The 22,377-nt window shown below is 38.6% G+C and overlaps 1 protein-coding gene across 3 annotated transcripts in view; it reads right to left on the reverse strand.

The window, feature by feature from the left end:
- The window catches only part of LOC127450320 (serine/threonine-protein kinase/endoribonuclease IRE1-like), an 80,376-nt gene that overhangs the window by 44,028 nt on the left and 13,971 nt on the right, over window positions 1-22,377 (reverse strand). For all 3 annotated transcript variants that reach the window (XR_007898945.1, XM_051714323.1, XM_051714324.1), the window contains one exon: window positions 8,427-8,547. Coding sequence is in view for 2 of the 3 variants with exons in the window: in XM_051714323.1 (XP_051570283.1) it covers window positions 8,427-8,547 (121 nt within the window). In the remaining variant the exon portion in view is untranslated. The remainder of the gene's footprint in view (window positions 1-8,426; window positions 8,548-22,377) is intronic.

Here is a 22,377-nt window from a genome sequence, read left to right on the forward strand (position 1 = left end):
TGCATGTTAATAACTGCAGAAGTGGAAGAGTGCTTTAGCATGCATTGAATCTCCTTCATTTGTTTCTGGCTTTGAGTTAAAGCTCAAGTGGAAATGAGGTAAACTGATGTTCCACTACCTTGATGACACGATGTTTGTGCCCTGCAGTTACTGGGTTAATGATTATTGAAACAGTGTACGGAAAGACTACACATAAAGTCTGCAACCTGCTGTCAGTCCAAAACGCATGCTGGAAACAAGAACATTGTCACCTCATTTTATAAATGCAGCACAAATAAGTTAATATTTTTAACCACGATTTTTCCACAGCAGATATGACAGATGGTATGTATATTAATGTAAATAAGGAAAAACTGCTTTATTTGGTTATTTGGCCCACATCCATTTTTTATAAAACCGATTCTAGATCGGGGGAGTCACGTGGCACCATGCGAGGGTCGGACGTGTGAACGGAGAGCTCTGCGCACTTTGCTAGTTTTTAATACTTTTTGTGTCATAAACCCGTGAGATTCGATACACCACGATCCATAACTGTTCTATGAAGACAATATGTAAAAGAACTCAAAATCCTCTGGCTCTGGAGACATTAAAAGACACTTACGTGCTCAAGCTGACACCCCTGACAGGGCAGCAGACCAGGGACTCAATTTGGATGGTGCGGCGGGAGAGATTCAGCGTCAACTGTCGAGCATGTCGGCAATGCTGGTGAAGGTCGTTGCGGACTTGGAGGATCTTGCTGTAATATGTCAATCGATCACTGCCATGGAGACGAAATTCTCCGAGTTGGTTACAAGAATGGGGGACGTCAAGAAATGGATAGATTATCTGGAGTCATCGGAGAGGGAATTAGCTGCTAATCCGAAAGCGACCAGGAAAGACTTGGAACGCTTTTGGGAAAAATTGGAAGACCTTGAGAATCGGTGAAACAACGTCGGAATTGTTGGAATTCCTTAGAACGAAGAAAGCCAAAATATGGTGAAATTCCTAGACGAGCTCTTCCCAAGTCTGCTCGACATAACATGCCATAAGCTGGAAATCGAGCGAGCTCACAGTGTTCCGGCTCAGAGATCCGCTGAGGGAGACAGGTCCAGATCAATTCTGGCCAAATTTCTGAGATCATCCGATAAAGATCTTGTGTTACACAAGGCGAGGAGTAAAGGAAGGTTTTCTTGGAAGAACCACAACATTTTCTTGTTCCCAGATTTTGTGAATTCGACAAGAGAGAAACGTGATCGATTCAAGGAATGCAAGAAACTCTTACATCAAAGGAAGGTCGCTTTTGCACTGATGTTCCCGACCAAATTGAGAAAAGATACTAAGGATGGCCGCGAAACATTTACATGCCCACAACTAGCATTGTCCTTCATAACGTCAATGACTGAGCAAGTTATTGTGTGATGCTCTTGATACAGCCAAGTGGACCTGACTCACTGAACATTCACTTGACCGTCCAAGGAAGCTGAGTGCCTTCTTTGTTTATTTTTGTGTTGGTTCTGCCTAGCGGCTGGAGTTTGTTTTGTGGAATAACACTCCTTCGGGACAGTTTGTGGAGGTATCTGCACCTTCTTTGTACTTATGCCTCCTACTGGATGGAGTTTGTTTTGTGGAATATTTCTTGCAAATCATTAGAGTGATTAGGGCATCTGTTCCACTCATGTAATGGCCAAATGGGCCAGCTCACTGAACATTAGTTTGACTGTCTGAGGAAACTAAATGGCCCTTATATATATGTGTGTGTGTGTGTGTGTGTGTGTGTGTGTGTGTGTGTGTGTGTGTGTGTGTGTGTGTGTGTGTGTGTGTGTGTGCTGGTTCCGATAGAGGCTGAAGTTTGTTTTGTGGAGGAACACACCTTCGGGACAGTTATGTGGATGAATCTACATGTCCCTTGTGTTTATCCCACCTAATGGCTGGAGTTTGTTGTATAGATTAATCTTCTGTTGTGTAATTCTGTTTTACAAATTTTGTATAGAAACACCGGACTTGAGCAATCTGATGGCAAAGTTGTCGTGGGGGCTCTCGTAGGCATATATGGCCTGTTTGAGTTTAGAGGAATGGACGCCGGTTGGCGCTGTCATGCGCAGGGTTAATGCACATGTTTTTCGGGGGTTCGGGGGTTGATTGTTGCACCAATGTTGGAATGTGGTCATAATTTTACTATTTATTAATAAACAATCTATTTTTTCTAATATGTCAAAATGTCAAATGTTAATATGAGTGGATTGTCTCTCTCCATGTGGAATGTGAATGGGTTGGGGCACCCCATAAAAAGAAGGAAGGTTATCTTTTCTTAGTCATAAGAAATATGATATAGTGTTTCTTCAAGAAACACATCTTTCCCCGCAGGAAGCTGAAAAAATTGGGAAGATATGGGGTGGACATGTTTTCTTTAGTGCGGGCTCAAGTAAGAGCAGGGGAGTCATTACATTGATAAGTAAACATCTAAAATTCAAATGTCTCAAACAGATAAAGATAAATTAGGAAGGGTAATTATTGTTTTAGCAGAAATTCAGTGGCAAAGGATGATTTTGGCTAATATTTACGCACCTAACGCTGATGATCAGGGCTTTTTTTTTTATAGATCTTGAAGGGATGTTGCAAGCCGCTGGCACCCCTCATGATATAATATTGGGAGGAGACTTTTATCTACTGATGGACTCAGTCCTTGATCATAGTGAAACAAAAGTGTGTAAGCCCCCTAGAGCCACACTGATGCTTCATAGGATGTGTAAAAATCTTGGTCTTACAGATATTTGGAGACTTAAAAAAAATATATATATATATATATATATATATGTCATCAGTCCATAAGATTTATTCTAGAATAGATCTTTTTTTTGTTTTTTTGTTTTTTGTTATCTAAGTCCCTCATTTCATCTGTTGTTGATTGCTCAATTGAAAACATCTTAGTCTCAGATCATGCCCTGGTGAGTTTAGAGGTGTTGCCACATATGGAGAAAAATAAATCATATAGTTGGCACTTTAATGTATCCCTTTTGCAAAATCCTGAATTCCAACAAATGCTAAAGACTGAAATCAATGTCTATATGGAGACCAGCTGGTCCTCAGTATCCTCTGTGGGGATGGCTTGGGAGGCACTTAAGGCGGTTCTTAGAGGTCGGATCACACAGTATGCCACATTCATCAAAAAATCCAAAGCATGGGAAATCGTGGAGTTGGAAGGGAATATTAAAAGTGTCGAGGCAGAGCTGAAGCGCCGAATGTCTTTTGATGGCCTCAGAGAATTGACCTGATTGAAATACAGATATAATACTGTTTTGGCTATTCAGGGCAAGACAGTCATATCGGAGTCGGAGGACAAAGCAGGGAAGCTTTTGGGTAGATATATAAAGCAGAGAGAGTCTTTTTCTACCATTCCCTCAGTGAAATCTGCTGGTGGTGAAATATTTGCCTCAGCCATTGATATTAATAATGCTTTTAAATAATTCTATCTTGATATCTCTAGTTCCACGTCTTCATTTACTAATGCAGATATTAGAAACTTTGTGGAACCATTAGAACTCCCTAAACTGACAACTGAGGAAAAAAATTAACTTGAGTCAGAGATAGCCTTGGAAGAGCTTGGCGAGGTAATTTAGGCCTTGCCTACAGACAAGGCTCTAGGGCCAGATGGTTTTGCCACTGAATTTTTTAGATCTTATGCTACAGAATTGGCTCCACTTTTGTTAGAAGTTTATGTAGAATCATTAAAGAATGGAAAGCTTCAAGGAGGCCTGGGTAGCTCAGTGAGTAAAGACGCTGCCTACCACCCCTGGAGTTCGCAAGTTCGAATCCCAGGGCGTGCTGAGTGACTCCAGCCAGGTCTCCTAAGCAAACAAATTGACCCAGTTGTTAGGGAGGGTAAAGTCATATGGGGTAACCTCCTCGTGGTCACTATAATGTGGTTCGCTCACGGTGGGGCACGTGGTGAGTTGTGCGTGGATGCCACAGTGGATGGCGTGAAACCTCCACACGCGCTATGTCTTCGCGGTAACTTGCTCAACAAACCATGTGATAAGATGTGTGGGTTTGACGGTCTTAGACGCGGAGGCAACTGAGATTCGTCCTCCGCCACCCGGATTGAGGTGAGCCACTACGCCACCATGAGGACTTAAGAGTGCATTGGGAATTGGGCATTCCAAACTGAAAAATGGAAATCTTCCGCCAACCATGACAAAAGCCCGGATCAGTCTGATTCTCAAAAAGGACAAAGATCCAAGCGAGTGTAAGAGTTACCATCCAATTTCCTTGATACAGCTAGATGTAAAAATATTGTCAAAAATTCTGCCTAACCGATTAAGTTATGACATCCCTTATACATATAGATCAGGTGGGGTTTATTTGGGGCCGCAGCTCTTCTTATAACATTAGGCGTTTCGTCAATAATATGTGGTCAGTGGCGAACGATCAGACTCCAGTCGCTGCCATCTCACTTGATGCCAAAAAGGCATTTGATATGGTAGAATGGGATTATCTTTTTAAGATTTTGGAAATATACGGGTTCAGGAATACTTTTATTGGATGGATTAAGTTACTGTATAGACACCTGCTAGCGGCGGTACAAACAAATGGATTAATTTTTAGATTACTTTACTATGGATTGGGGCACCCGGCAGGGTTGCCCTCTTTCCCCATTATTGTTCTATCTTGCCCTGGAACCATTAGCATCCTCGATAAGAAGGGAAGATGATTTTCTAGGGGTGGTGGCTGGAGGTGTGGCGCATAAGCTTTTGCTTTACGCAGATGGTATTTTAATATTCGTCTATAACCCCATTAGATCTATGCCTTGCCTCCATGGAATTATTAATTCATTTTCGAAGTTCTCGGGATACAGAATCAATTGATCTAAATCCGAAGCTTTGGCTCTAACAGCATACTGCCCAGTAACGGCTTTCCAGCCAGGCACTTAAACAGGGCATTAAGTATTTAGCCATTTTTTTCCCAGCAAATTTGTGTGATTTTGTTCATTTTGACCCCTTAATAAAAAGGTTTTCGGTGATGTGGCTAGTTGGGCTTCATTACATTTATCTATGATTGGTTAATGTTATTAAAATGAATTGTATTCCAAAATTCAACTACCTGCTACAGTCTCTCCCTGTAGATGTCCCCCTCTCTTATTTTAAACAATTTGATAGCATAGCGAAGTCCTTTATTTGGAATGGTAAGCATCCTAGATTGCATTTTAATAAGTTAAATAGGCAGATTGACAAAGGTGGGCTAGGCCTACCTAAGATTTTGTTTTATTATTATGCATTCGGTCTCAGATATTTGGCTCATTGGTCACTTCCAAATGAAAGAGCCCCACCACGGATTTGTATTAAGTTCTTGCCCCTATTTTGCCATTGCAAAGCCTTTCTATTAAACTAATTGGATAAGTTAAGTTACACCCGTTATCTCGCATTTGCACTCGGAATGGACAAAAGTGTCCAGAGTGTTTAATACAGACATTTATTTAAATGTTGCCTCAAGCATATGGCTGAATCCAAAATTATGTATTAATAAGTCCCCTTTCTGCTGGACAGAGTGGATTGTGAGGGGGGTTACTACACTCGGTGACCTGTATGAGAATGGAGTGTTGAAATCTTTTGAGAATTTGGTTCAACATTTTGGGATTCCCAGATCTCAGTTTTATAGGTATTTACAGCTGCGCCACCTGCTCTGTATTGTTTTTGGGAGTAGCACACACCCCCCTAAAGCGTCAGATACTCTGGGAGAGGTGATTACTGCTTTTGGAAAAGGTCATGATGCATCAGTGTATTACTCCCTGCTAATTCAGAGTCTGGGGGACGGAGCTTCAACTTCTCTTAAGAGATTATGGGAGAAAGATTTAAATTTGGTATTGGAGGAGGGAGTGTGGGCTAGGATTCTAAAAAATGTCAAGTCTGCATCTAGAGATTCAAGGGTTCGCCTTATGCAATTCAAGATTTTACATAGATTCTATTGGACCCCCTCTAGATTGTATAGGCTTGGTCCTAAAGACACACCCACCTGCTAGCGATGCCAATCAGAAGATGGAGACACAACCCATGTCTTTTGGGGGTATGTTAAGATCTAAGAATTTTGGTTGAAGGTTCAGAGTTGTTTGTGTGACGTTTTGGGCACTCAAATTTTACTTTGCCCCAGACTTTGTATTTTGGGCGATGGGGCTGTCATAAATTTGGGGGATAAACATATAAAAAATTGGGTTCTGACCAATATCATGATTGGCAGACAAATTATTTTAAGGCGTTGGAAGTCAGATGGAGCACCATCATTTCCAGAGTGGTGTGTGGAGATGGGGAGGGTGGCAGCTTTCGAGGAGGTGGCAAGTAGAAGGCTGGGGTTTGGGGACTTGTTTGTTAGGAAATGGTGTAATTATTTAGCGTTTTTTGGGGACTCTCGGGGAGAGGATGGGGAGAGAAAAGTCTAGTTTAATTATGCATGTTGATTAAATATAAAAAAATAAATTAAAAAAACATTTGTTTGTGTGTGTATTATTATATGTGACCACAGAGTTGTTCGTTGGGGGTTAGGGTGGGGTTGGTTATTGGGGAGGGATATTAGTGGGGGTTAAAGGTGCTATATGTAATATTTTGACTGTACTACATTATAAAATAACCATAATATGTCATTAGAGAATTAGGAAACATGCTAAGTTGAAATACTGTCTTCTCTGATAACAATGCTACAGCCAGTATATTCTACTTTGAAGTTTCCATTCCAGGCCAGAATTTCTGTTTATGTTTTGGTCTGTGTGATCCCGCCCACTGCCCACTCACCAATAGTGTTTCGACACCGTCGGGTTGCCAGATACAAGTTTTCAGGCAAACAACACTGCGTGTTGCAGCCATGGAAGCCAGTAAACGAACTGGATCAGAGATAACGGATTACACCCGACCTAAAAAGCCTCGCCATCCGTCTAAAAACCACCATGACCAGAAGCATAGTAAAACAAGGATAAATATTGGAGATGCCTTTGGAAGATGGAGACAGCTTAAAGCCCAGAAATCCTTTAAAACGGATGCTGAGTTGGCTAATTCTGGCAACCCACATGAGCTTTGAGTCTGGGGCGGGGCAGACAACTCTCCAATATTTAGAATTTGGTAACTTCCTCGTGGTCACTATAATGCGTGGTTCTCGCTCTCGCATGGCGCGTGGTGAGTTGTGTGTGGATGCCCCGGAGAATAGCGTGAAGCCTCCACATGCACTACGTCTCTGCGGTAACATGCTCAACGAGCCACATGATAAGATGCACGGATTGACAGTCTTAGAAACGGAGGCAACTGAGATTTGTCCTCCACCACCCGGATTGAGGCAAATCACTACGCCACCACGAGGACTTAGAGCGCATTGGGAATTGGGCATGAAAAAAATCATGTGGTGCAACCAAGTAAAAGGTATTAAAATACTTTCCTTGCAACTTGAATACACGTGAAGGTACACAACTAAATCATTAATTTCACAAACGTTTTCAAACATATTTTTTCAAGTAAAAAAAACAAAAAAACAAAAAACAAAAAATAAATAAATAAATAAATATGCATGCATGCATGTATTATATACATCCTTTTTTTTTATCCATTTAGACACATATTTCAAGAAGTTTTCTTAGGGTTACTCTATTTGAAATAAAATGTGCCTTTCATAAAAATTCACAAATACAAATATTTTTTAAATATTTATTTTTTACATATTTTATAAATAATATTTTAAAATAAAATAGTTTCACTGCTTATTTTTTTAAATAAGTGTCTATTGTTCCAAACTTTCTTTTTTCAACAATCTCAGCTTTTACTGAGACTTTTATTTGTTTACTATTATTATTATTTTTTTTTTTTTTACTTATAGGCAGTGGAATCTTTTCTACTGTTTGTCTTTTATTTGTATTCTGCCTTTCTATTTTTTCCTTTTGCTTGATTGTTATTGATTGTAACATAAATCAACAAACAATATTTGTAATCACTGTTATATGTTGCAATAAAAAACAAATGCAGTTAAAAATAGTTTTAGATGGAATCCCCCAAAACTTTTCTTGTCAACTGCCAATATGCAAGTTGCTGTGCATTACCACAATAAAATCTCCATATGTAGTGTATAACAACAGCCTTTAAACATGTAAATTCACTTAAAAGCACAACCTCTAATGGCTTATTGCTTTAATACTTATTGCTTTAATGATTTAATAAATTTGCTGATTACTTTAATAATATTATGGTAAAAAGAGCAATTATCTCTATGCAAAATGAAATATAGTTTAAGTGTAGGGGACTAAAGTCTCCTGCAGTGTCTAAGATAATAACACTAGACTCCAGCAACAGTGAGCTGGTGTTGACTTTCACAGGCGCGCTGGGCGTCACTGCAGTTTATCAATGTGAGACGTGTAATCGGAACTCATGATACACCATTGAGGTCTAAAACGGAATGGTCTGGCAGGAAAACCTTTTGTGTACCTTCTTTCAGGGTCCATTTGATGCTTCCAGACCTCTTGCTGACGGCGTGCAGGTTTCCGTTCAGTGTGGACACAAAGAGCAGACTCTCTGTTACAGACACTGTACTGCTGCTGCAGAAACCCTGCAAACACACACAACAACAACACAGAACATGAGTTTACTTCGAGTCACTTAATAGCAAGTAAACTAGATACCCGCCAACAGAACTGTGTTCCGCTTTGCTTTCAGACAGAGTTACGTCTGTGAATAGACAGAAATAGGCAATTCTGTTCACAAAGTCTACACACATTTTCTGTTCATTTCTTTAGCACTGCTTGTAAAATCATTCAAAGAGACTGCTACACTATTATTAAATGTTGAGTTATTTCCACACTTCATACAACACAAAATTGGGCAGTTCTTGGGCAGAAAAATGTGTCAATATGGCAATACTTGGCCAGGGCAATTCATTTGCCCATTTATGTTACATTTCAGCATGAATGTTGTCAGATTATTGTCATCAGATCATAACTGTACCAGCCTGGTTGATTCATAGAGGTGTTAGTTCCTCCCTGTATCAGTTCCAAAATCTACAAACGTCTTTGTCAATGGACAGTTGGGTTATTCCATGTTAAATCAACAAAGTTTCTGAAATTCCCTGGCTGAAACTTTTCATTTTGCTTATTCTTTTTCTGAAGAAATATAAATGACGACGAAAGCCAAAATAGTAGATTAGTACAACATAAATATTATAAGTTGTATAAGCAAAACTAATAAATTGTGCTTATTATTTTAGAGCAAAACAATTTTTACAGAGATAGGTAGGTCTATTTCTAAAATCAGTCGACCCTTCTTGCATTATTTGCCAATGGTGGAAGTCCAAAACAAACAAAACAATGACACTTTTTTGTTGTTTTTCCAAAATTGCCTATAACTCCAGAAGAATTAAATATATCTTAATATGCTTATAAATTCTGTTTTATAACAAACTGTCCTTTATCAAATTATCAAATGTCTCACTTCTCATCATTAAAGTGTACTGTATCACCCATAGTGTTCTAGATATTATCACTGGCCATTAATAACCCCACGCAATAAGTGCAGTCATCAATAAGTGCAGCTCCAATACTTACGTTTTTAACGGATCGGGTATTGGTCCAACGAGCCCGTTCCAAATTCAATACTGTGCATCAGTCATGGTCGTTACTGTCAAGTTCCAAAAATGAAATAAAAGAACCATAAAAGCACCATTACAGTTGTCTATATGACTCGTGCATTTCATTGAAAGTCTCTTGAAGACATACAATAGCTTAGTGAATCACAAAAGGCTGCGTTTAATAAATAAATATACGGGCTTATAACATACATTGAGAGCGGAACCGGAGAAGCACTTCACCAGATTTTGAATGAGAAGCGATTTAAACTACTGTGAAATAGCTGGTTTATATGAAAGGAGAAGCAACACATGAGCAGCAGGGTGGAGAACAGCCATTTTGGTCCATCCAACACCACACCAACACTGAGCTAAACACACCACTTAAAAAACAAATTATGTGCCTTTATTTATTATATTTGGCATATATACTCGGTGGAAGGGTGGGGTGTTGTATTATAGAATATTGTCAGATATCCAACTGCCGTTTCCCCTTCTCTCCCAAAGCAGAGTCAGGCCCTGGAGTAGGGAAGGGTCAACAAGTTAAACTAGTTGACTAACAACTATCTCATGGTGCTTTAGCATGTTGAGAGTCGAAAAGTAACCGTTAGCATGTTAACACCCACTCCAAGGAGTTGTCTCTAAATTAATGGCATGTTAATTTAAGCAGCAAATTAAGCACTTCCTCTACAGCCATCAGAGCAGTGCTTGTGTAAAAATGTCACCAACATTAACAATATATATATATTTTTTAATTGCTGTCCGACCTCAAATTGTCTGCTGTGAGTTATGTTCTTTGATTATGCATAATCTTTTTTTGTAAGGACTATGATAGTTTTGTGCAATATGACGTAGATATTTAGCCTATTTATTTGCTGAATATCTGTCAGGTACATTAGAAGGCTGTATTTAGAATCCATTTATAGTATGAAATACAGATGGACCAATAGTGGATTTTGCAGATAACGATAATAAGGTGGTGGAAAAGGATGTTAATAAACTATTTTTAGCCTTTTCTTTCTAAGAAGAGCACAGACATAATTAATAAAAATGAATAAAATCCCAGACACAGTCTCTTGTACAACCAAAGTCCCAATAGTAAACAAAACAAAAAAAAAAAAAAAATTTTTTAATTTGGAGCCCGCAAGCCCATTTCCGGACTCTTATTTTGAAATGACGGAAATGACCATAAAAATGTTCTATTTTTTAAACATATACCCAGTCAAGCTTTTTATAGCCTTTATTAGGGCTGGGCGAGATGACGATATACACAGATCAGCCACAACATTAACGCCACCTGCCTAATATTGTGTAGGTCCCCCTCATGCCACCAAAACAGCACCAACCCGCATCTCAGAATAGCAGTCAATTGTACAGAGCGGTTATCTGAGTTACCATAGACTTTCTGTCAGTTCAAACCAGTCTGGCCATTCTTTGTTGACCTCTCTCATCAACAAGGCATTTCTGTCCACAGAACTGCTGCTCACTGGATGTTTTTTGTTTTTGGCACCATTCAGAGTAAATTCTAGAGACTGTTGTGTGAGAAAATCCAAGGAGATCAGCAGTTACAGAAATACTCAAACCAGCCCATCTGGCACCAACAATCATCCATGTGATTATCTAATCAGCCAATCGTGTGGCAGCAGTGCAGTGTATAAAATCATGCAGATACAGGTCAGGAGCTATCCCACTGTCCCACATAACCATCATTGACAGTTTTCCTTTTCAAGAACTTCCATGTTTTCTGTCCATTTTAGTTGCGTGTTTACTCATAATGTTTGAAATTCGGCTATGCAAAAAACGCAAGTCACATAGATAAGGTAATGAGATCACAGGTGGCAAGAGTGCTAATTGGGTAATGAATAAAACAACAAATTTGCATCTTTTCTTATTTTTAGATTTGTTCTTGCAAATTAATTCTTGCAATGCCACAGCAAATAACTTTTTATTTATCCATTTATTTACATGGCTCCAGACTAACATTTAAGAGTGGTAGCACCAGTGTTAAATTCTACAAATGGTCGCACCAGCACTTGAGTGGGTCGCACCGGTCCAACTGAAAGAAAATTTGTTTTCTTTCACGGTTTCTTTCTTTTTATTAGGATCTTGATGATTAAAACACAGTCATCTGAAGACGAACAAAGCCTTTTTCTACAATCAGAGGGCATTAGAAAAGATTTTACACATAAGTTCCATTGTATCCATAGTTTTAACTGTGGCATTTGCAATAAGATCATAGTAACCAAAAGTAAAAGTAAAACCATGATTAGCAGTAACCATAAAACAAATGATGGCATTTTTCGTAAGAAAAAACACATTCTGAAATTAAATTGTATTCTCTCACTACTATATTGATAAATATTTTTTTTAAATATCTGTGATGTGTGGATTGAAACCTTACAATTTCTGTCTGGTCATTGTACAGATTTCTCCTTTATTCCTTTTCATTGCTGTTTAGAATGTTGGGGCAGTTTAATAAAATTTTAAACTGGTTTAATCATCAACAAATTATGGGCTTTCATAGAGGTTTTAAACAAATAATCATTGCTGAATTCGTGACCCAGCCCGTGCTTCTCGCAGCTCTGTTGATGATGATCTGCGTGGCTGAGCGCTCGAGACTGGTCCACGTGTAAATGCACGTCTCTGCTCTGATCTGTTCATTGAGCAGCGCTGACTGATCCGGGTAAAGCTATTTCCTTTCACATTTTGATAAAACAATCTTTACAGGCTCGGGAACATGCAGTCCATAAAATGTCTGGAGAACTTCCATCAAGAATAAAGTTAATGTGTCTTTTAAAGAAATTGAGGAAAACTCGATTCTCCTCATCATTCCAAGAGTACCTCTCCCTTAAGCTGTTTGTTGTAAGGATGTGATGTAAATTCTTTAACACTGCATTTTTGCATTAATGCCATTTTTTATGACAACTGACATGTCCACATAGGATTTATGCACTAAACCTAAATGGAAAAATTTGATGTCGACACTTACTGATAATTTGCCTTTCCATCAGCTGTTTTTTTTTTTTTTTTTGATGCGCTAAACTTTTTTAGCAAAAAAAATCCTTGGATGGAAACGTAGTTAATGACGTTTCTTACGTTTTTTCCTGCATGTGCAGAAAGGTGATTTAAGCATTTTCATATGTTTCAGTGTGGACGAACAACTTTTGGAAAACTTTTGAAAACAGCATTTTCAGATTTATTAGGTTTAATGTGAACATCGCCCAAGTCTATCCTTCACAGCCTCGTTTTCATTCCCATCAAAAAATAAATATACCACTAAAAAGATCTATTGCCAAGATTCATGTCTAGTGAACTAACTAGGGATGCACAGATCCGATACCTGGATCAGTATCGGCTCTGATACTAATGTTTTTAGACGGATCGGGTATCAGGGGAGCCTGATCCAAATCCGATACTGTGTGTTAGTCATGTTCGTTACTGTCAAGCTCAATTAAAGTAGTTCACATGACACGTACATTTTATTCAAAGTTACTTGAAGATGTGCAATAGCTCTGTGAATCACAAAAGGCTGTGTTTAATAAGTAAATGAAATGCACGTGCAGCACGTTAGTGAATGGAGCTGCTCTGTTTACACACACCCGCGGCTATTTTTTAGCCTTCACGCGGTGCGCAATATTTGAGCGCTCCTCACAAACAACATCTCAGATGTAGATGCTCAAAAGTTTGGTTAATTTATATGCATATAGAACGGCGCCAGAGGTGCATTTTACCAGAATCTGAATAAGAAGCGAATTAAAATACCGTGAACTTTCCTACAAACAGACACATACAGAACTTTCTGGAGAGTTCAGAATGTCAAAATAAAAGCGTGAGGGTTTAAAAGTTGAAGGTGTCATGGAGAGACTCACGGAGGCAGAGATAAGAACTCAGTAGCAGGGTTTATTGAACAGATGACTGAAACAGTGACGTAAACATTGTGAGTAAATTCAGTTGAACAATATCCAGACAGGGTGTAGACATGATGAACAGATAACTCACAACAGTTTTATTATACTTGCAGGCAATAATGAAGACACGGGTATGTTTGACACAGTAGAAAGGTCTGGAGTCTCAGAGATACTATCGATGAGAACAGACAAAGAGTGTGTGTGAAAGCGGGGTATATATGCAGTCCTTGATTAGCCACTAATGATATGCAGGTGCGTGTAATCAGAACTCAGGGAAGAGTGAGCACTGATGGCAGTGAGGAAGAAAGAGAGAGAGAGAGACCGGTGGATCCATGACAAAAGGTGCACGATTGAGATATATTACTATTATAATATATTATGATTATTATCATTTGTTTACAATTTATAACAATACTTAAGTTGAATGAGTTCCAAAAAATAACTGTGAATGAAAAGTGAGCTGATATCTTACAACTAAATTGAACAAAAGTCCAGATACAGGTTAAAAAAAAACTTTCTACTGATGACTTATACTGGAATTACTGTTAATTTTGCTGCTACATTATCCAGTATACTAGTTAATAATAAAGTTTTTCTTAATAAGCTATACATTTATATTGAAATAATGTGTAGTTAGAGGTTTGTGTTTCTTTACATATTAAAGAGTACACCCAATTAGTTCCACACAATAATGTAAAGATATTCTAAACTGATTATGCAAAACAACAACAACACTGGTATCGGATCGGGATCGGTATTGGCCGATACTGAGATTTCCGATATCGGAAGAGAAAAAGTGGTATCGGTGCATCCCTAGAACTAACCCTGCCTAATTCCACAGGACACTCAAGACAGACAAGTCATGTGTTCAGACAACACTCCTACAGGTAGATATGCACATCCCTATCCCAGAGCTTTCTTACTCTCACACCCTGTCTGCCCTGCGGATTGACACAACAAAACTAGAGTGCTCCCATTAGAAACACTCACAGCAGTCAAGTGCTGCAATCATCTCTTTCCATTTCTGCCTTTTGAAAAGTGTATTATGTCAATCAAATGATGCTTCAAATGACACCCAGGATTTATGGAATCAAACAGTATCATTGCAAGGATGGAAAAGCAGGAAGAGTGATTAAAAATCATCACTAGACTGGGCCTGTGCTGTAAACCTGACCTCCAGACAGACAGTTTCGCTGCATTAACTGACAGCACATTTCTCAGAGATACCCAAACTGGCTCTCCTAGAGAAACGAGTCTGACTCCAGATTAGGTGTGTGTTATTTAAACAAAGATACTTTAAAAAAAATACTACACATTCTCCTTGATCTTGTGTGGGAGTGAACACCATTTTGTTTTTGCAAGTTTAACTGTTTTAATCTCTCAGTCAGCCAGTGCAAACACTGCACACCTGTCAGCTCTCTCACAACCTCTCATGGACCCGATCACCCGTCCAAACACAGCTGCATGCTCTCGGTTTCAGGAGAGAATAGAAAACATGCACAACATCTGCTGGAAGCACAGCGGCAACACCCTCACCACTTTCATTCCACACTCAGTAGACTGCAAATATGATTTTAGGGGTCAGAGAGCAGTTTGCATACATTTTTAACATTTCAAGTTTATGCTCCAAATCAACTCAGCCCGTATCGTAGGGGTCTTTTTAATCTGTGGTGCACAGCTCCAGACAACAATATTTCTGTTCCAGTTTGATGTGGTCACTCTAGTGATCCTTACTGTATTTGTGCCACATAAATGTCACTCGGTTTCTTGAATGTTTTTATCCAATTTATTCATGCATATTACAACAAAACCCTGCTCTAAATTTGTATCTTTAATTACACTTTGTCATGTGAACAACCAGTCAGTAATTAGACTTCATACTCACAGTAATGGTCCTATGTCGTGATGTCAAAAGTACCGATACTTCGGTACCAAGTTGATACTAAAATAAAAAAAGATGTCATGACACCTGTGTTTCTGCAGTATCGGTAGTACTGAGGAAAAACTCAATTCGGTGTCTTACTGACACACGGCTGCTTACAAATGCTCACACACTTATGAGCACATGCCGTTTCTCCTTTTACACAGAAATGGACAATTAATCACATTTAAATTGTGATATGTCCTAGTGTGAGTATTAAACCGCAAATGGGTGTGATTTCATAAAATATATATATACAGTCTGTATGTGCTGCGTGCTCCAAAGTGAATGCGTGAAGCTGCTCACACGCTGAAAACTACACATTTTATGAACATCGCACACTCTGTTTGTTGTACAAGGTGACAGAAGAGCGACTATATATTTATATAATTAAATCCCAGTATTTTGTGTTTCAATAATCACACTGGGTCATATACTCAATGTCTAATCCAGAAGAGTAAAACTATGCAAAAACACACAACCAGAAACACCTTCACATCAAAATAAAAGTTTGATTTAAAATAAAAGCTTGACACATGTAATTAAAGAAAATGCATCACAAATGTATTAATAGTATTTAGTCAAATGTATTTTATTATTATTGAACCTACTGTATATCCCATAGACAAGGGTACTGTTGTACTGAATAGAAAATTTTCATCAATGTTTTCATTTATAATGTGATGCTCTGTTGTGCAGCACTTTATTTGACAAATGTTATGTTTTAGATTATGTTGTGAGGGTCTTTACTAAAGCACTTCATTTAAGAAAATTGAATTGTTCTGTTGAAAAGGAATTGTCCTATTTTTTATTGATTTACAGTTTGGATTAATTTGATTAGAAAAAATGTTGATGATGAAATTGAATTAAAATGTAAAACATGAAATTCGGGGGGGGAAATGTAAAAGTGGAATGTGGGAAAAATTTAGGTTGAATAAAAAAATGGAAAAGGAAAAATGCTACTGTTTTAATGTATTTTTTACATTTTAACAGGGTACAGGAGTGTGTTCAATAGCATATTTCCATGTAGCAATTTTTCTGTGGTATCGAAATTGGTATCGAGAATCATGACATTTTACTAGCATCACTACTGACTACTGAAATTTTGGGATTGTGACAACACTAGTCCTGTTTATTCCAAATTGATCATAACCGAAAAAATTACTCGCGGTTCAAAGAGGGAGTCAGTTGTGAACTCAATTTGACTCCGTATGACTCACTGAGAGGCTGATTCTGATTTAAACCACTGCCTTACTCCGAGAACTTAAAAACAGAAGGGCAACCAGTTCATTAAAAAAATTTCTTCGGGAATCAGACTTCACGGCTCATGCTGTGTTTGTTGTTGTGTGCAGCGAGCGTACTGAATAGAAAGGTTGAAAAGGGGTGCAAGAAACACTGGCACACACTCTAAAGCAGGGATCTCTATCCACCGACCCGCGGGCCATAATAGAAAGCATGAGTCTTAACAGTTTATCCTCAAACCCGGCACACAAATTAAATTTTGCTTTCTGCATTTTGATTCGGTCTTTAATATTTCCTGTAATTCTCTTAAAGGATTATTAAACTACAGTCTAATATATTCCACATGGCTTTTTACACACTTAAAACTAGATCGCTTCCATCATGATCTACGGAGCTGTCTGTACTGGAAGCATCCGTTGATGCGACACACGTTCAGGTGACGGCTGCTCCGTTTCTATTTTTGATGCGCTGTACAGCTACTCATGTCACTTATTTTGCCCATCCAACTGAACTAAAATGATTTCATTTTCAATTGTGTGTAAATGTATTGCTTTGTAAGTTATGTCCTTATAGGCCTATATCAAAGTCTTTCTAGCATATAAGTCCACAGTCGGCCATCTTTGGAACGCTGTCGGGAGGCTATTTCCAGTTATGCCAGTGCAGCTCCTATCTTCTGAATGGGGGGGGGGGGGGGGACACCAAAATCTCCAAAACTGTTGGTCAAGATTAATATCAAAGAACATATTTCAAATCAGCATTAAAATGTGATACTATTGGAATCATAAATTGTGCTTCTTTACCTCATATTACACTATACACGCAATTTTCCTGGCTTATATAGCTAATGCGCATGCGGGTTAGCGAGTTGATTGACAGGCGATGTCTGTGTCTAAAAGGTGATTTCTTTACATCCGGTCTAGGTCCATTGACAGTTGGGCGCTAGAGCTTCTTGGTTGGACATTCCAATTTCTCCCATTCATTTAAATAGCAGTGACCCATCTCTGCTAAATAGTCTCTGCCTATATTTAAATAACGTCTCACAGTTGCATCAAAGCAGCTTGTGATGTTTCTCGACTCTCCTCTCTAAACGGGACTGCTACTTCCAATGGGTCTGCCATTCTTATGAAATACAATATCAGGTGTCATTACTCCACTAAACATGCAGATCAGTTTGCTAGGTAGCTTTGAGGGAGAGAGGAGTCACTCAATTCCAAAAGCATCTGTCCACCATGCATCAATAACTGTTGGCTATAACTGCGCCAATAACTAAAACTATTAACTGAGCGCTGTTCACTGGCATGCACCGCCTCAATCCACAGCACCATAGCAAAATAAATAATACTTCGTTGTGAAATTTAGGGTTACCAAATGTTCTCTTTTTCACAGATATGTCCTCTTTTTCATACCTGAAAAAAGTCTCCGGCTGGGATTTCAAAACTGGCTAGAGTTGTGTAGGATTTGTCTTTGTCTTCATATTGATGTGCTTTCTACAGTTAGGACTATTATATATTTGGTGTATTTCATACTGCACACATCAGTTTTCATGCGTTTACATGTCCTTACATGTGCTTATTCTGGCATTAGAATTCTCCCTCTCGCTCGCTCACTGTGCACACTGTGCGAATAGAACACTGATTCATCAGACTCACACTTACTGTACTATTTTTAACTGAAAATATTGACTGTATCGAGACAATATCAAATATAGTGCATAGTAGGGAAATATGAGGGTTGAAACAAGCCAAGCATCTGTATTCACATACTCTGCAAACTAAATACTATATTATCTGACAAGCACAAAACACGTCAGCCAAAGGCTTCAGGGAAGTTTGCCTGGGCATATCAGCAAGGCTAAAAAGTTTTGGAGGCTATCAAACAAAATATTATTATGTGCACTTGAGGTAAATGAGACTTTTTTGTTTTCTACTCTGTGTTTTACATGGATAATTGCATCACTCGAGGAACCACCACAACAACAGCAAACAATTGTGTGAGGGATTCACATCGATCTCAAATCCTAGTCAAGAACAACCATAACAACAACAAACAATTGTGGTAAGTCATGGCATCCGCTCATAATATCGCTTCGTGCATTGCATGCCACATGTTTACTATAAATTCTTCCATCATCAGTGAGGGATTCACATGTGCTAAATGTAAGGAATTAGTCAGGCTGACGTAGAAGATTAATGAGTAAGAGGCACGCATCCGAACGCTAGTGAAGATCAGTGAGAAAGAGAAGTTTCTTTCTGTTTCAGATGTGGGTAGAACAGCTATGTGGCAAGGAGGAGGGCAGGGCCAGGCTGTGATGATGCACGCCCGGCCCCTAATCAGGCTAATCAAGCCGACGAGAGGGATAAAGGCGGCCGGAGGTGGCAGTTCGGGAGAGAGAGAGCTACAGGCAGCTGCCCCGTATGCGTTTGTGTTATATGTCTTTTGCTTTAAGTTAATCATTAAATTATTATTTATATTGTCAAGCGGGTTCTCGCCGCCTCTTTTCCCTTTTACCCCGTTACAAGCTACCAACACACACACATTTGGTTCCATCTTTAACGCCCCCGAAGCAGGCCGTTTGGGTGACGTCTCGGCGGCATACTCGCTCGGCAAAGCGACACCACTCTCCCGTTCCTGTTAGGGTTTCCAATCAATTTTCCCCACTCAGTGATGCATCCACTGAGAATCATCTTGAAAGCACCCTTGTTATATGAGATTCTATTGTAAGAAATGTGGAAATAGAGACTCCAGCCACCATTGTTTTCTGATTAACATTTTTTATTGATTCATATAGATAACAAAGAAAAGCAAAACATATATACACAGAATCAACATTTAACCGCCACCCTGACCCTCAACAACATCCTTGTGGTCACACATGATTATAGACAAAACAAACAAAAAAACAAAAAAAACATAGAAAGAAATTATAATAATTACACAAATTTAAAAAGGAAACTTCTCTCTCCACCATTGTTAAATGCATTTCGGGGGCTCGGGCGTCTGACATCAGATCAAATTTACAAGTGCTGGCTAATGCTAAACGTAGATTTTCTAAAATTGTTATTCATGTCGACACTAACAATGTCCAGCTTCACTAGTCGGAGATCACTAGAGATAATGTTGATAATGAGGTGTGTAAACTTGCAAAAATGATTTCAGACACTGCAATATGCTCTGGCACCCTCCCTGCCCATCGTGATGATGAGGTTTATAGTAGATTAGTGCCACTGAATGGCTGGATGTGGTGTCCGGAGAAGAGCATAGGATTTATAGACAATTGGAAGAGTTTTTAAGGTAGACCTGAACTGCTAAAGAGAGATGGACTCCATCCCTCCAGGGAAGGTGCCGCTCTCCTCTCTAGTAATTTGGCTCATAGTCTTAATAGTGATAGTATTTGACTAACTGGGGCCCAGGTCAGGAAGCAGACAAACTGGCTAATCCGAACGTCTGCTAGCTGCCTTGAGATGTCACACAGATCACAAACTACAACAGTTAGAGACTATCACCTAGATATCACATAGAGACTGTGTCTCTTCCCTGAACTACCAAACACAAACCCCTCACTAAACATTTAAGGTAAATCTTGAAAAAAAAAATGATGATAAACATCATGTAAAAGGTAGGGCTACTAAACATTAGATCTCTTTCAACCAAAGCACTAATTGTAAATGAAATTAGTGCAGATCATAGTTTGGATGTGCTCTGTTTGACTGAAACCTGGCTTAAATCAGATTAATATATTAGTTTAAATGAGTCTACTCCCCCAAGTTATTGTTATAAACATGAGCCTTGTCTGAAGGGTCGAGGAGGAGGTGTTGCTACAATTTACAGTGAAGTTTTTGGTGTTAATCAGAGGACAGGATATAAATGTAAGTCTTTTGAACTAATAATGCTTAATGTGACACCATCAGATATAAATAAAAAAATCTCTGTCATCTTTTGCCCTTCCTACAGTATATATATATCACCCAGACCGTATTCTGATTTCCTTGGTGAATTTGCATATTTTTCTATCAGATTTAGTATTTACAGTGGATAGAGTTTTAATTGTTGGTGACTTCATCATTCGCATAGATAATGAAAATGACACATTGGGATTAACGTTTATCGATATTTTCAACTCTCTTGGAGTAAGACAAAATGTGACAGGACCAACTTATCACACTAATAATTCTTGTCATATAGAGTTGATGTTGATACTATAGAAATTCTGCCGCAGAGCAATGATATCTCAGATCATTACCTCATCTCTACATGCTGCGATCAGCTAATGTAACTCAATCTACACCACACTATTGTTCAGGTAGAACTATTCTTTCAACCACTAAAGATAGCTTCACTAATAATCTTCCAAATTTGTCTCATATACTCAGTAATCCAAAAAGTCTAGGAGAACATGATGTAATAACAGAAAATATAAATACAGTCCTCTCTAGCACTCTTTATTGTGTCGCCCCCTTCGATTAAAGAAAAAAAGCCCTGCACCGTGGTACAATGATCACACTCATGCTCTCAAGAGAGCAGCTCGGAAAATGGAGCACAAGTGGAAGAATACAAAATTAGAGGTATTTTGCGGTGCATGGAAGAATAGTGTCTGTAGCTACTACAGACAGGCACTAAAAGCTGCCAGGTCAGCATATTTTAGCAAACTCATAGAAAATAACCACAACAATCCTAGGTTTTTATTCAGTGCTGTGGCTAAATTGGTTAGGAATAAAGCCTCAACAGAACCATATATTCGCAGCACAAGAGTAATGACTTCATGAATTTCTTTACTGATAAAATTGAAATAATCAGAAATAAAATTGGAATTATTCAATCATCTGTCACAGTACCTCAGAAAACAGTATCTCAATTTGCCTCACGTGCCACTTCAATCCTTTGCTGTCATAGGTCATGAAGAGCTAACAAACTTATTGAAACATCAAAAGCCACAACATGTATGTTAGATCCAATACCAACTAAGCCCCTAAAAGAGGTATTCCCTGCAATCTTAGAACATCTTCTTAATATTATTAAGTCCTCGCTATCCTTAGGACATGTCCCAAGAAACTTTAAAATGGCAGTTATCAAACTGCTTAAGAAGCCACAGCTTGATCCAGGAGAACTGGCTAATTATAGACCAATTTTTATAAATATTAGTTTTCATTTTCTGCTAATGCATGATCTTCTGTAACGCTGCTTTGAAATGATGCGTGTTGTGAAAAGCGCTATTCAAATAAAAATGACTTTACTTCAGAGAAATAGTATACAGTATATGAACAATTTCGGCCCCATCACAGTACAGAGACTGCACTTATCAGAGATACAAATGACTTGCTCTTATCATCTGATCGTGGCGGCATTTCGCTTCTAGTGCTTTTAGATCGTAGTGCTGCCTTCGACACCATAGATCAAGACATTCTCTTGAATAGGCTTGAGAATTATGTTGGAATTTGTGGACTTGCATTAGCATGGTTTAGGCAGAGTGTCTCAATGAAATCAAAGATTGGATGGCCAGAAATTTCCTTCTACTCAATTCTGACAAAACAGTGGTACATGTGTACCAAAAACCTCTAATATAAGCCGCTAAAATATAATTTGACTCTCGATGGATGTACTGTTATGTCATCTTCTACAGCGAAGTACTTGGGTGTTATATTTGATACCAATATTTGAAAATCAAATTTCCAATGTTTGTAGAACAGCATTCTTCCACCTCAGAAATATTGCTAAGTTACAACACATGCACTCTGTTGCTGATGCCAAAAA

Source organism: Myxocyprinus asiaticus, chromosome 13, assembly GCF_019703515.2.
Source record: "Myxocyprinus asiaticus isolate MX2 ecotype Aquarium Trade chromosome 13, UBuf_Myxa_2, whole genome shotgun sequence".
NCBI classification, from domain to species: domain Eukaryota; kingdom Metazoa; phylum Chordata; class Actinopteri; order Cypriniformes; family Catostomidae; genus Myxocyprinus; species Myxocyprinus asiaticus.